Source organism: Phragmites australis, chromosome 15, assembly GCF_958298935.1.
Source record: "Phragmites australis chromosome 15, lpPhrAust1.1, whole genome shotgun sequence".
NCBI lineage: Eukaryota > Viridiplantae > Streptophyta > Magnoliopsida > Poales > Poaceae > Phragmites > Phragmites australis.
The window spans coordinates 26416270-26431949 of NC_084935.1; the positions used below are offsets into that span (position 1 = coordinate 26416270).

The window sequence follows — 15680 nt, forward strand, 5'->3', positions numbered from 1 at the left end:
GATATGTATTCACTCTTAGCGGTGCTGCTATCTCATAAAGGTCTTGCAAATAGACCATATTGATGAGGTCAATCATGGAAGCAAAGCTCACAGCGTTGGACACATCCATTGTTGAGGTAGAATGACTATGTGAGCTTTTGATGGATTTGCTAGTGGTTGAAAAACTGATACCAGCTATCCTTATGAACTATAATAATCAAACAGTTATTATCAAAGTGAACAATTCTAAGGGCAACATGAAATCCTCAAGACATGTGAAGAGACGATTGAAATCTATCAAATAATGAGAAACTCCAGAGTAATAGCGTTGGATTATATTCAAATGGCTAAAAATCTAACAGATCAATTTACAAAGGGACTATTATAGAATGTGATAGATAATGCATCGAAGGAGATGAGGATAAGACCCATGTGAGTTATACTATAGTGGTAACCCAACCTATGTAATCGGAGATCCCGTGAATTAGGACCTAGGAAGAACGAGCTATCGGTAACTAAAGAAGAGTACCACACAACATACTCGAGTAAAGATGTAATACTCTCGAAATATATAAGGCAGGTTGGCTGTTTCCTTAATGAATTCTATTGGCTTTAATTAGTGACGATGCTATCCTATAGAGCATTCTGACTCTTGGTCGCACTCTATAAGACTATATGTTCCACCCGAGGGGTAGCCTACTGGTAGCCAAATATCAGTTATGACTTTAAGTGAAATTTATTTACACAAAACTTGCAATTAAAGGTATAGTCCATTGTTCAAATTGTGAATGAGTATATCTTAATGTTTTAGGTGGATGTTCAACACTAACAAATCTCTATCGAAATACTGATATATCAAATAGTATTAAGAAAAATGCAAATCCCCGTAAGACTTTGAGATCTGGTAGGAGATTGTTAGATATATAGGCTTAGCCTAATATATTTAAGAAAATTCCAAATAAATCTTAAAAACCCAACAAGTGAATGTGGATGTATACCTTTAGTCCCACCTTGCTAGTGAAGATAGAGGGAGACTAACTTATAAGGAATTGTCTCATCCACTTACTTAGCATATTGAATGTGAGGACTAGAAGAACATATACGCACTCACTCGCTCGCCTTGTGGGGCCGTGGCCGTGGTGGAGGGCGCAGGCGTGCGGTACCTGTATGAATAGTCCGTCAAAATCGGGTCTAGTTGCTTGCGCATGTTCAACCTCCTTTTATAGTTTTATTTTTTTTGCTACGTGGGCAAATATATATATATATATATATATATTTATATATACATATATATATGGAAATCGTGTCGCTTAAAAATCCGATCGTGGGGCGTAACATAGTCCGATCGTGGCGCGTCTCAACCATGTGATTCTCCTTCTATTTATATCCGCCAGCCGTCGTCACAAAGAATATACACAATTAGGGTTTCGTCTATTTTCTCTCTGCTACGTTGTCATACATAGTCTACTCCATCTCACTGTGACGGTATACACCGACTAACAGTAGAGTAGGTCTTTGAAACCCGTTATTCTTGGGATCCTGCACCGGGAGAGGGCGAATAAGGTCTTTGAAAAACGTTCGGCGCGACTGCTCATGATCTGTTTTCTCTATATCATCGTGATCTGTTTTGTCTACTTCATCTTCGTTATCATCTATTGCATTGACATCATGGCAGCCTCTACATCTCACGCTGTTGTCGGGTACATACACTATGATCTGTTATATACCTTGTCGGAGCTTGTCGAAAGCTCATTAGGTTTGTAGAGATCTTATCAAGGTTTATCGAAGCTTGTCGAAATCCTACTTGGAAAGTTAGTTGGGGCTCGTCGGAACTTATTAGAAAGCTAGTCAGAACTGATTATTTGCATATATTTCTTTTCATATTACATTTAAAAATTGAATTAAATTAAATATAAAATGCTATTTTTTCAACATCAATCAGGTCGTGTCCCACTGAGCTTCCGCGTAAATATAGATTATCCACACAAGTGCCCGGCAAAATGATGCAGAGGCCAAAATGATTTTCTATTTCTTAAAAAAAGGCAAGTGCTTATCTCAAGAACTTCAGTTCCTAATATAATATTGGTTGCAACAACTCACATGCCTGAATGGATTCTTTTTTACCTGGTCCACTATTTCTTACTAGTACTAGCCGGCAGACGGTCCAAACACTGGTCGACCTTCTTAATTTAATCGCACGAGAGAGAGAGAGAGAGCCCTGCTCGGTTGTCACTTCTGGGGGTTGGTGAGCAATGTGCGTCGCAGGACATCGCGCTCAGCTGCCTGGACCCTGGAGGCTGGCCATTTCGCGTCCCGACTCCCGAGACGGTTCAGCGTTGCAACGTTTCCACGAGTAAAGCGTGGCGACAACCGCCGCACGGCACTGCCCATCGTCTTCCTCTTCTCTTTCCTCGGTAGAGGGGAAGGACCGGCATGTCTCCTACCCTCGTCTGTTTTTTTTTTTTTTTTGGAAACACTTACCCTCGTCTGTCTTTCCATGTAAACCAAGCAACTTTCAGCGTTATTTTGATGAATCTTTGTACTAGTTGATTTGGTCCAAATCAGTTTCGTTTTGTTGCTAAGGAAGCTTTTGACTTGCAAATGGTGCAGATCAGAATGGACTGTATAGTAGTTATTATTTTTATAATTACGGTACAAATTTATCCTATTTTTATCTTTTTTTTCTCAAAGAACCAATAAAACCTCCTATCGAAACCCTTTATGATAAACTTCTCAGCATTTGGAAGTTTCTCTTTCATTAATCCGACGGATAACTCTCTTTGATAGGATTTGGATTTCTCGTGGTTACCGAATTGGATAGCTCTATTTATCTTGGTGAAAAATTCGGTAAACGTATTTCAAACAAAAATTCGGTAAACTATTGCGCCTACTGGTAGCACGTTCACTTGAACTCCCGAGGTAACGAGTCACTGACGTGCGTGGCCCACAGGCGCCCGTGCGACGCAGCCACCTCGGCCCACCAACCCCCGGGCCCACCCGCCCCTTATTAATACGGGCACGTCACCAGTCACCACCTCACTCCCTATCCCCTTCCCCCCTTCCGAGCACGGCGTCGAACACCCTGCGCGCGCGCAGCCGAGGCAGCTGACCCAGAGCAAACCACCCGCCGCCCCCATGGCGTTCGCGCTCAAGGCCGCCGCATCCACCGTAGCCGCGGGGTCGGCATCGTTCTCCGCGGCGGGGCCGAGGCGGGCCGCGGCGGCGGGGAGGGTTTCCTTCCGGGGCGTCGCGCCCGTGGTCTCCGTCAGGGCGGCGGTGGCGACGGCAGGCGTGGCCGTGGCCGAGGACAAGCGAAGCATCTCGGGCACCTTCGCCGATCTCAAGGAGCAGGGAAAGGTGAGCTTTTTTGAATCCCCTCCTCGACGACTCCTTTCCTTTATTAAATCACTTGTCCGTGAGATGCGCGATTTGTCACGTGCTATCTTCTGGGTAGGCTTGGGTACGGTCTGAAGAACCAGGCTTGTTATTTTCTGCCTTTGTCATGTTAATCTAGTACTCTAGCGCATAATGATGTGGAGAATAAGGATTGCTGGTGTCTAGTAAGCAATTTTTGCGATGAAATTCACTTCTATAAATTGGTTAGTGCTTGATGGATCTCACCACTTCGCGTCTGTAGAGTAAAAAACAGTCCACGTGTTTATGTTGTAGTATTCTACCTCAAGTTCCTGAGAAGTGAGATGTTAGTCCAGATCAACATAGAGTTCATACCTCCGTTGTCTGTTTATTATCTAATATTTCTATACCATCAGACTGCGTTCGTCCCATTCATCACTGCTGGTGACCCTGACTTGGCCACCACTGCAAAAGCATTGAAGATCCTTGATGCGTGTGGTTCAGATGTGATTGAATTGGGCGTGCCTTACTCTGATCCACTGGCTGATGGGCCTGTTATTCAGGTGTGCTACATGACACCTCTGCTATAATTGCTATTATATTCTGTTGTGTTTGTGTGATTTTGCTTATGAGTTTTTGCCTTTGGTCGCACCATTTTAGGCCGCTGCCACACGTGCGCTAGCAAAAGGCACCACATTTGAGGATGTTATTTCTATGGTAAAGGAGGTGATACCTGAGCTGTCCTGCCCTGTAGCGCTTTTCACATATTATAACCCGATTTTGAAGCGCGGTATCCCAAAGTTCATGACTATTGTAAAAGAAGCTGGTATACACGGTAATATTCCTTTTATAGACTTTCAGTTAATCACATGAATGCACTGATGTCCGATTTAAATGCATTTTCCTCAAACTCTCATATGAATCTAATTAGCTGAAGTATTATATTCCTTCTCTTGTATCTTAGTTTGTCTAATGCACAACAATGCTCAGATAGACAATTGAGATATTTAAACTTGTATAACAATATTGACAAATATTCACAACTGATCTTTGTACAGGAGTTGCATCAGCACTCCTAGTTTCGAGGTAGTTGTTATGTGTGTATTTTACACACTTGACGTTGTATTCTGATCTTACTAATATGGTAACTTTTTTGTAAAATTTCCTTGTTCATTGTGACAGTCGAGTTACTCATGTATTGCTCTATTCAGGTCTTGTGGTACCTGATGTCCCTCTGGAGGAGACAGATATTTTGAGGAGTGAAGCTGCCAAGAACAACCTAGAGCTGGTAGGCCTGTTCGCATACCATGATTTATAGGCTTATAGCTTAGCCCTTTAAGTGTTTTACACCTCTTGCATGTTGTTAATTTTTGGGCCAAATCTATACTAATATAAAAGCGATTCGATGGATGAGATCGTTCAGTGCATATTATGGTGTGGATGCGGAAAAGAACACTACTGTTGCCTTTTGTTTTAGTATAGATAGAATAGCTGGGAAGCTAGTTGGCTGACTCCATGCGCCATAAGTCCTGAGTCCCATGCTTCCTTTTTTTCTCTCTCTCCTTTCCTTGTTACAGTAAGGTACAACATCTGATTCACATGATAGTAGCCATACTCTCTGTTACTCAGTTCATGGTGCTGATTATGGAGGAATAACAAATACTTCTCTTTTGTCTATGCAGTTTGAGGTAACATTATTTTTGTTATGCCATTTAAGCTATTTAACTGGATCTACTTTGCATGAATATCTGCAGGTGCTACTGACAACACCAACTACACCAAAAGAAAGAATGGAAAAAATTACGAAGGCTTCAGAAGGATTCATTTATCTCGTAAGTGTCTATAACTCCCTAACTATTTTTTGAAGACCTGTTCTCATATGGCATTTCTCTGATCTCTAGTCAGTAGTTTTGCACTTTAGAATACACAGGCTAGTATATATAAGATTTAAGAAGAACAAGCGCTGAGTACAATAGACTTCTTGCTCGTCAAGTCATTAACAAACATTTTTTACGACATATGCCATATCAATTTTTCGGAAGAGGATTTTTAGCGTGCTTGACGCAGGCTTTGAACCTAGGCGAATCACCTGGAACTCCCGGGCCTCAACCACTAAAGATATATCCTGGTGTTAGTTGCTCTGACATGCTAGAACTGACTGAAAAATATAGTCGAAAAGTAAACTGTAGTTTGAAATCACTGAGGCGCCTCAGTTTCTTGCATGCCACTTCTCGGTCTATATTTTGAATGATAGCTAACTGGAATTCCCTCCACACCGTTGGAATTTACTACTACCAAGTTTCTTTCAATCTGTTTGATGCTAGCCAACTAGTGGTTGATGGGTTGGTTGGTAACTTTTATGATGTTCAGGTAAGCACTGTTGGAGTTACTGGCACACGTGTGAATGTAAGCGCCAAGGTGCAATCTCTTCTTCAGGATATCAAGCAGGTTTGCATCATCCTTCATTATTCTGCAAAGGATATAACATTCAAGAATGCTTATAAAATCATCTGTCCTTTTTATAGGTCACAGAAAAAGCTGTGGCAGTTGGATTTGGTGTGTCGACTCCAGAGCAGGTGAAACAGGTAACTCATACTCGAGCAACTTTCCTGCTAAGCACAGTCTGGTTCATTCCTCTTTCTTTGCATGGCGTTTGACAACCTTGTCGCTTCATCGTTTATAATTCAGATCGCAGGATGGGGTGCAGATGGTGTGATCATCGGGAGTGCAATGGTCAGGCAATTGGGGGAAGCTGCTTCTCCTGAAGAAGGATTGAAGAAGCTGGAGGAGTTAGCCAAGAGCCTGAAGGCTGCATTGCCATGAAACAAACATTTTCACATGGAGAAAACATGAAGATGAATTTTTTGTAGTATGCTTTAAGTGTAGCATTGGAAACCTGACTTTTCCGTATTTAGGTTTCAGGTGTTGCTGTTGTGTGGTGAAATAATTATAACCTTTGTGTTGAATGCTCAAATGAATAAATCAAGGTTAGAATATAAACAGTGCACAACGAATCGGTACCGAATTATCCCTAGTGGATATGAATAAGTTCAGGATCACGAGTGGTTGACTGAAATTTCTCTTTGGAAACCCGGTATTTGAACAAGATTTGCCCCGTTGTGTATGGATGAGGCGTCACGATGGTTGTTTTGTAAAGTAAGTGCATCTGGACATTCTTGCTCTTATCTGTTGAAATTCCAGGGTCCTCCGGTCCCGATGTCAGAACTTTTGAGTTCTTAAAAGTCACTCCGCTGTGTTTATTATGTACATGTGACTTTTCAACTCAAGCCAGCATGATAGAGGTGAAATGTGTATGGTATGCCTGAAGCAGTGAAGCCATGTCAAGCTCGCAGAGGTTAACCAATACTTCATGCTTGCATTGCACAGCTGTAAATCAGATAAACTTGTCGACATTTTGATAGACCTCTTTTTCGGGAGCCATTCTGATAGACCTTTCTGTTATGTTACTATGGATGTATGCCAACTTGCCAAGTAATTGTTCCAAAAGGACAAGCCTCCATTTATTTTTTGTTCAGGCAGCAGGTACTAAAATTACCATCTTGTCCATTATACTGTATATAAGATCTAACAACCATCGGTAAAAAGTTCAGTTACATGTCGGATTAAACATCTGATTAATGGGAGAAAGATACATAAATTCCGATCAAGAAAGCAAATCCAACTTCTATGTTTGACACCTCTAAAATGAGAAAGAACACCTATGTTTGACTCGAAAACACAGAATTTCCACAAAAGGAAAATCCTAACGAGTATGAATTGACAAGGTATTAAGGTTGATATAGATTAAATTTTTCATGGTACTAAGAAGAGCATGACATGGCTTTGAGGACTTCGAACATGTGGTAGAATGATATGCGCAGATCCTTTTCATCAGAAAGAAACCGATTGTTTTATCCTGCCTTCAGTTGTTAGGAAAATTTTGGAGAAAGCTGGGACAAACGATGATATTCTACTCTAGAAAATGAAATCTCTAAAGAACAAAAAGGAATAATTTGGAAATTTATGTCTTGGCTTCTGTCACACCAGTAGTTATCAGGTGAGCTCCAAAGTCCTCTAACTGCTCTCTTGTATGATATATCTTGTGGCATTGTGTGGATAATTTGTCATTGACCTGAGATAAATATGATTATTGGACAGAACATTCTTTTATTTGTCATATGGAGTGAGTTCTTTTGTAGAGAATTACTAATACTTAACTCTCATAGTCATTGTTACTTTCAACAAGTTTTTGATGTAGAAAATTAAATATGCATTAAACCATCCTTGCTTGTTGTGCCACTCAGTTTCACAATACATTTACAGCTATATACATTAATTAAGAAAAAAAAGCTATCCATCACCTTTTCAAATTTGTAACTCTAAGCCATTGATTTTTTTTTTAAAAATAAAATATAATAACCTCACACTAATGTGACTCTAGACACCGGGTTTATCAAATGTACTACCCTTCATAACTTGAAATCTTGAACAAAATCTGCATGCTTTAATGTAGCTTATGTGAAATTGAGCTACATATAGAGGAGGGGAATAAAATTGTCAGAAAAATTGAGAATGAAGTTAGTATAAGTTATGTTTTTTGTTGTTTCTTCTAAAGAATTAAAGTTAGAAGCCAAAGTTTGTTGTTACTTTGCTAGGATCACTTCGAAAAAATGTTAGAGGATACTTAAAAACATGCAATAATGCTACACTAGACGTTGGAGCTTAGACCAACATATTTGCTTTTTATGCTATCCTTTTTGTTCCTTTCGAGAAATAACTTGCCTGGATCGTCTTTCTTACATTAAACACACTTACTTTTGTTTTTATTTGAGATGAGCTTACCTCTTTTTAGTTTTTCAAGAGAAATTCTGGAGAAATAAACAAAGAGGGTAGGAAGAGAGTGTGGTTGATAAGCAACAATGTTTAGAGTGAAGTTAGTATGAGTTATGCTCTTCCATATGCAAAAAATGATTTAAAGTTAGAAATAAAAATGTGTGGTTGGTTTGTTAATCAATCTATATTACTACAAACATATATTAAAGTGCACAGGAAAAGGAAAATTGCAACAAGTCATGGTACACATTGTACATACGTGTGCTTTCTACTAACCAATTTTCTTCCTTTATATAAAAAAAAATGTCTGCATCATCGTATCATCGGTTACACACTTTATATTATCATAGTTCTAAAGACAAATCTTAAAGATATAACAATTAAGAGAAGAAAGAAAAAGGATATTAACAGAAAGCTGAATTATGTAAAAAAAATTGGAGACTAATTACTCGTTGATAGGATGCTCTGTCTAGTGTGAAGTTACTAGCATTCATTTATTCGGACACATCTAAAAACTGCACGTGCATGCTTTAGACTTATAGCATGCACACCTATTTTTAGTAAAAAATATCTGAACATGAGCATTTTATTCTATTTTTGGACTTTTTTTATCTATGACCAACTTCAATGTGTGGCAAAAAAAAAAGCATTTGATAGAAAAATGCATCTATCCGTCTGCTTCTAAATGCAGTTATGTAAGCAATTTTGTGAAAAATCATAAGCAAACTAGAATGGATTTGTGAGCAATTTAAGAAATAGGTTAAGGCAATTCAAATCGGGTGTTTAATAAATTTTGTGAACAAATTAAAACCATTCAAGGCAATATTAGATCTAGCTACTACATATTTTCAATAAAAAAGAACAATTTGTGAACAATTTTGTTGCAAGCAAATTTTAGAAAAACAAATTGGTTCAAACTCTAAGCAATTTTGTATACTTTTATGAGCAAAATAGATGTGCATGTCATAAGACTAAAGTATGCACATGTAGTTTTTAGATTTTACCTATTTATTCTTTGATGTAAACTCTAGTAGTCTACTGATTTAAAGTCCAAAAAGGGAATAAATATGTGGTTGTTTTACATGAGATTGGACTACTATATACAAGTGTTAGCACGCAAAGAAAAAGCAGAAACTTACACTACCAGCATAACATGTGTTAGCACTTAGTAGCACCTAAATGCAATTATTGTTAATATTTTCTTCCTTTTGGAAAGCTATTGGATTGTCATCATATCACCTAACATGTGTGTTACATGCTTTCTGTTTCTTGTAGATTCCCATAACAAAGATTGAAGATATAAACAAATATTAGAGGAAGAAAATATTTCAGTGTAAATGGCAAGAATAGATAAACCATAATGTCGAGCATGACGTTAGCGTTAAGTCACCTTTGGTTATGTACATTAGATTTGATTTTCAAACATAAAAAATTTGGTTGGCTTGCTATAAGCTCATATTACTACAAACATATGTTAAGGCGTACATACAAAAATAATCTAAAATAATGCCACACTAAACACACAAACATATGTTTAGGAGAATATTTTAGCACTAAAAATACACACAGATGTTGATAAGCTACAATATCTAGTGCGAAGTGTACGTGTACGTTTATGTTTTCCTGTGCACTTTCTTAAAGGTAAAAAAGTACAAATGGACAAGTGCAGCTTGTTGGTTGATCAGTGATTAAAAACTTATAAATGGACAAGTGTACTTTGTTGGCTAATCAGTCTAGACTAATATAAAAATGTAGCAAAGCACATGAAAAAACAAAAACTTACAACAACATTATGTCGTACCCCCCTATCCTCATAGCACGTAGCTGCGATTTGTGTTTACCTCTTTCTCTAGTTTGGCCAAATTAATTGTACGCCATTTTCATTGTCACAATAAAAGTGGGGATTATGCATTTAAGTTTCTCGTAGTTTTTCAAGATCGACATCGAACTTCTAGGTCAAACAGACAATGCAAGTACGTGTTGATAAGCCATGCATGTTATCTAGCGCAAAGTCAGTGTAACTTACACTCCAATGACTTAAAAGTGAGAAACACACAACGTAGTTGGTTCGATCCGGGCTTGGATTATTAGCCACATGTGTTAGAGCGTACAAAGGAAACAAAACTTACATATAGCGTCACGATAAAACCCATAACTTTGCATCACCTAACACCGCTTTCTGTTAGCCTTTTCCTTCCCTTCCCGAACAAAATTATTTTTTTCTCTTCACCACGGTCAGTACTAGAAAAATAATTTATACATACGGTTTAGAAACCTGTGTGAAACATTTGTTTTCGAAACGCCTATACTAAAGGATGTGTACAAATCAAATTTATATAAATGAAAGGTACAAACGGTTCTAAATTAAAATTGTTTATACTAAGTTTTCCGGAGCGCTTCAGCATTGTTGATTTGCCAACAATAACACGGTCCACACAGCTCACAACACGATTGTGAGGCACCTTGATGCAGAAGAGTACAAGGATCTAGTTATAATATTTCCTTTGTTTTACGGTGGAAGATGTACTTTCCCCTATTTAGGTTTCTTGGGTTGCTGTTGTGTGGTGAAAATAGTTATATCCTTGTGTTGAATGCTCGAATGAACAGTCAAGGTTCAGTGCAGAAATTAATGTCTACATGCATTGCATGAAAAATTGGTACAAAATTATCCATAGTAGATATTGTTGTCTGGAATTTCTCTTTGAAACTTAGCATTTCAACTCACCCATTGTGCCTACGGATTAGGTGGTGGTTCTGAAAATGACATTGCTTTTGGATATTCTTGCTCTGATCTGCTGGAATTACAAGGCCCCTCTCATCCTTGATGTCGAATTTCCCAGTTCTAGAACAGTATTGTATTGTGTTTATTATATACATGCTAGTAGTCTGCTATCTTTAGCTTGAACTTATTGTTACTTATGTTTTCATATCTTTTAAAGACTAAAAGTTAGAAACTTTTTTTTTACTCTGATAAGATTACTATAAAAACACATGCTGAAACACACCGAAAAATAAAACCTATAATAACACTATTATTAATTAACACTAGAGAAAGACACACGTATGTATTTGCACTTTATGCTACCCTTTTCCTTTCTTTTAGAAACAACCTGCACACATTGTCATTATTATGTTAAAGGCATAAATAAAGCATATACTTTAAATTTCGGAATACAATTACTGAGAACTAAATAAAGAGGATATGAAGAATGTATAATTGATAAGCAACAATGTTTCGGGTGAAGTTTGTGCAAGTTATGTTTTTCTTTTGTTGTCAGAAACTCTAAAAATACAAAGTTAGAAATGCCAATGCATGTTGATCGCAAGGGTTCAGTTAGAGTGAATTATGTTTCTTTGATAAAGTCTAGAGATACAAAATTAGAAATAAAAATGTGAATAAGTTGATTCACAAATAATTCTAGACTAATATGGATATATGTTAAAGTGCACAATATAAGCAAAAAAAGTTAAGATATGCATGCTTATAACAACACCACACATGTCGCATGGCATAGGAAAAATAGCAAGTGTGAGCATATAACGCGCTCAGCAAGTCTACAGGAGAATAATGATATGCATGCTTATAACAATGACATGCTAACAATGGTACATTTACATAAATATGAGTAATAAAAAGATATTTAGACTCAAAAATATTAAATAATTATTAAGTGAATGTAACCTAATTAACCCATTAACTAACATCACCTAAGGCTAACCATCTTGCAAACTATAACCATCTTGTACTACCAGACCATAACCATAACCATAATCATAACTAAAACTATTCTACCACCAACTAATCAAGTGAGGATCCAAATCTCTAATGATTATGAGTGTGGTTGGTATATTAGATTTTACATTCTGCAGAGGTTATACAACTTTCCTACAAGTCGTGGTTTCATCACCTACAAGCAGGTGACTAAAGTCTCTATATTGCCCATACTGATCAGGCACATTACACACTACCTAGTGTGTGTGGCCAGCAGATCACTACGAATCCTTTACAAACAATCCTCCCAATATGTATCACCATCACTCCAGGTTTCACTACCAGGGTTTACGTGAGTCTAACTTCTACCCAGAAGCCCCCTCTTGTGCCTTGTGGTTTTGGAGAATTATCTTCCCTTATCCACACTACCAATCTGGCCCACACAACACTGGAAAAACCCTAACTAATCGGCTAAACCTACCCATATCGGTCTCGTGTTTGTACAAAACTTTTTGGGTTATCGTTCCACGAACTGGTCCTTATTTAGGTCACTTGAGCAAAGACTAAACCAATAACATCTCTATGATCACCTTCACAACCACCTATTTGTTCAAGGCATAAAGTTCCATATTGCTATACCATTAACAAGTTAATCATCATTGTTGCATATGTTTATTAATCAGGTATAAGACACTTCCCAATATTTCCGATAGCATGGCTAAGCACTTATACCCATGATAGATATCTAACCATAAACCACTTAGGTTCCAAGGGTAGATAGGAAAAATCTAGGGAAAACCCTAACATAGGTGACTACCTGTCAAATTGACAGACACTGCATGCAATTTTGTAAAACAAAATATTTAAAAGTATAGGTTCAAGATGATCAAGGACACTTGCCTTTTATCTAATGCTGCTTAGTGTTATCAAAATCTTATTCTTGAAGTCCCTCGAACATATTTGAAGTGTTATCGACTAATCGTGAATTCTATCGACAAACAAAAGCAACATCGAATAAACTCCAAATTGCAAAAATATGAGAAACAAAATGATAGACTGGGGTCTTTGATTGGGCTGGATAGGGAGAACAAAATTGACTATACTTCTTTCGAGGAAAGATGAAATGATAGGATCTAGAGGTTCACATGAAATGATAGAAAAGAATTCACATGAAATGACAGAAAAGATTGTTTGAAGCATTAACATGAGAGACCTAAAAATCAATATATTATTTTAATATTATAAACCTATGTTTGTGATACAACGACATGTAGATCTGATCAGGACCTATATGTTGTTGTATCAACCATAAATTAACTAATCAAAATGATATCTTCATATTGTAGGAATATAAATATTAATAAGGAATAAATACTATAAATATGTGAAGATGGCTATTTGAAACTAGCATGGTTGGATAGATCATGATTTTAGAAAAATTTGAGCGCAAGAATCACTCAAATCGGAGCTAAAACGAAAAAGATACGAAGAATTGAAGTTCTAGGGACCTAATTGCAAAATAGCGGGGAATTTCTAGAATTCTAGAGATTATTTTGTACTGGAAAAGATAAGTTGCTGACTCGATAGTTGACTAGGTGATTTTGGCTGATGTTGCATGGTGACAAAGATGACATATCAGAAATTTTGCTATGGTGGACAATGATATGTATAAACACGTGGTTGATGAGGTGGCATGGCTGACGTGGCACTAGGTTGGCTTTTTGGGCTGAGTTGGAGCTAACATTTCTGACATGTGGATACCACGTGGGATTATGTGCTAACAAGGCTGGTGGATTGGATCTGGACGCTGGATCTTGATCCGATGCTTTGGATCTGGTGGACCGGTTGCACGGTTGCCGTGTATTTGAATGGTGGCTCAGTCCACCGACCCATTGTGGATCGAATTGAAGACACAGAACATAGGTGGCAAAGCCAAGTCGGCCATGGCGGCGGACTAACCGGAGAACGAGGAAAAGGTCATCACCGGTGTCGGTTTTTGATGGAGAGCTTCAGAGAGGCACAACATGAGGTCAACGAACTCACCTAGAGTGTCGGTTGGCTCCGGGAGGCGGTGCAGATGGCTGGCGACGATGAACAGTGAGCGGCAGGATTAGTGTTTGGCGAGAAGGGCTGTTCGGTGGTGGAGAGTCATCGAGAAGCAGCAGAACCGATTCCTCGTGAGCTTACGATGCCGAGGGGCTAAGGGTGGAGACAGCTTGGGTGCGGCGGATTTGCAACCTCGGTCGAGGCGTCAATGGTGGCAGCGGCTCTAGGATTTTGGCAACTTGGCGATTTAGGGCAAAGGAAAGCGATGGGTTTGCGGCAGAATCAAGATGAGGGGCACGAGGGTGGCTGGACCGGGTTATTTATCGTGCAGCCTTCGTGCGAAACATGGTAGGGATGGCAGCGTCCGGCGCAGACACGACTGCCATGGCCGAGTCCAGCTTAGGGACAACAAGGCTGACAATCAGGGCCCACTTGAAGGTGAGACAGGGAAGGTGGGTGGTGCGGAGGAATCTTTGGCTACGGGTAGGTGCGACATAGAGGAGACAGGGTGCGGCGAGCTGGGCCAGGGCGGCTGGGCCCAGGCGGAGAGGGAAGGTCGAGACCGGCAGATGGGCTGGCTAGGGTACGGTGGGCTGGCTCTGGTTCGACCCAGATGAGAGAGAGGGAGGGCTTGGGTTGGGCCAGGCCAGAGGGAGGAGATGTGCTGGTTTGGGTAGGGGTTTAGGCCCAGCTAGATTTAGGTATTTCTAATACTTGGGGATTTAAAAAAAAGAGAAAACAATTAAAATCCGAGTAAAATAACAAATGGTGCCTAAAATTCTAGAAAAATCCGACAAGCTTTTGAAATCATTTTGAAACCAAGTAAAATATTTTGGACTTATGAAAACATTTTGGTATTATTGAAATTAAATTTAGCACAAATAAATTCAAGAAATATCCAAATGAGCTCAAATAAAAACTAAGAAAATCCAAATAAAATCCGAGGCCAAATTTAAAACCTAAATGCCTATTAATCAGCATGAATGCATACAAACATTTGTATCCTAATTTAAATTTGCATTTTAATTTAGAAAATAGGCTTTTTCCTATTCTAATTATTCAACCTATAATCAAATCATGGAAAATTTTAGAAATTTGAAAAATCTGAAAATCAGGGTGTGACAACCTCCTTAGCATATCTATGATGTTCATAACCCTTAGGATGTGGTGGCACATATGTGTTTGCAACCTTGGCATGTTGTGCTTCTGGAAGGGTATTGGTCTCTCCTGGAGTAGATCTAATTCAGAGCATGTGGACTATTCCTTACAGGCATGTCATTATACACCACACCAAAAGGGGCAGAATGATCTTGTGTAACATTCAAACTACCCTCTCTAGGAAATTTCCTCATCTTCTCCAACAGAACCTTACTCAATTCTACCTCATCAATCTTACTGTTTCCCCTTCCTGATCCACTACCTTGGGCATGGATTGATCACCAATGGCCTAAGAATTTCTAACTAACTCGAGTAAGGTGGCCTGGATTGAGCTAAGCTGGTTCTCAATATGGGCTAGATGTCCTTGTACATTACCAACTCTAGAGTTTAGAACCATTACCTCATCTTGCATTGTCTCGACAAACCCCATGCTGAAATCTTCAAAATCGTCCTGATTGTTACTCCCATTAGAGAAGTAACCACCACATCAGCTGTTACAGCCATCGTCGCTGCTCGGAAATCTACTCGGGCGTTCGGGGTTTCACATGCAAACAAGTTGCGCAACTATCCGCCCGAAAGATCTTGATGTCAAGAATCC

At 38.8% G+C, this 15680-nt stretch overlaps 1 protein-coding gene across 1 annotated transcript; it reads left to right on the forward strand.

Moving 5' to 3' along the window:
• The first annotated feature begins 3015 nt into the window (after positions 1-3015).
• On the forward strand, positions 3016-6333 carry LOC133892674 (tryptophan synthase alpha chain-like). Its single transcript, XM_062333572.1, has 8 exons — positions 3016-3336; positions 3750-3896; positions 3994-4168; positions 4545-4621; positions 5088-5165; positions 5704-5781; positions 5859-5918; positions 6022-6333. The coding sequence occupies exons 1-8, from the start codon at positions 3115-3117 to the stop codon at positions 6154-6156; spliced, it is 972 nt and encodes a 323-aa protein (XP_062189556.1). The 5' UTR covers positions 3016-3114; the 3' UTR covers positions 6157-6333.
• The last annotated feature ends 9347 nt before the right edge of the window (positions 6334-15680 follow it).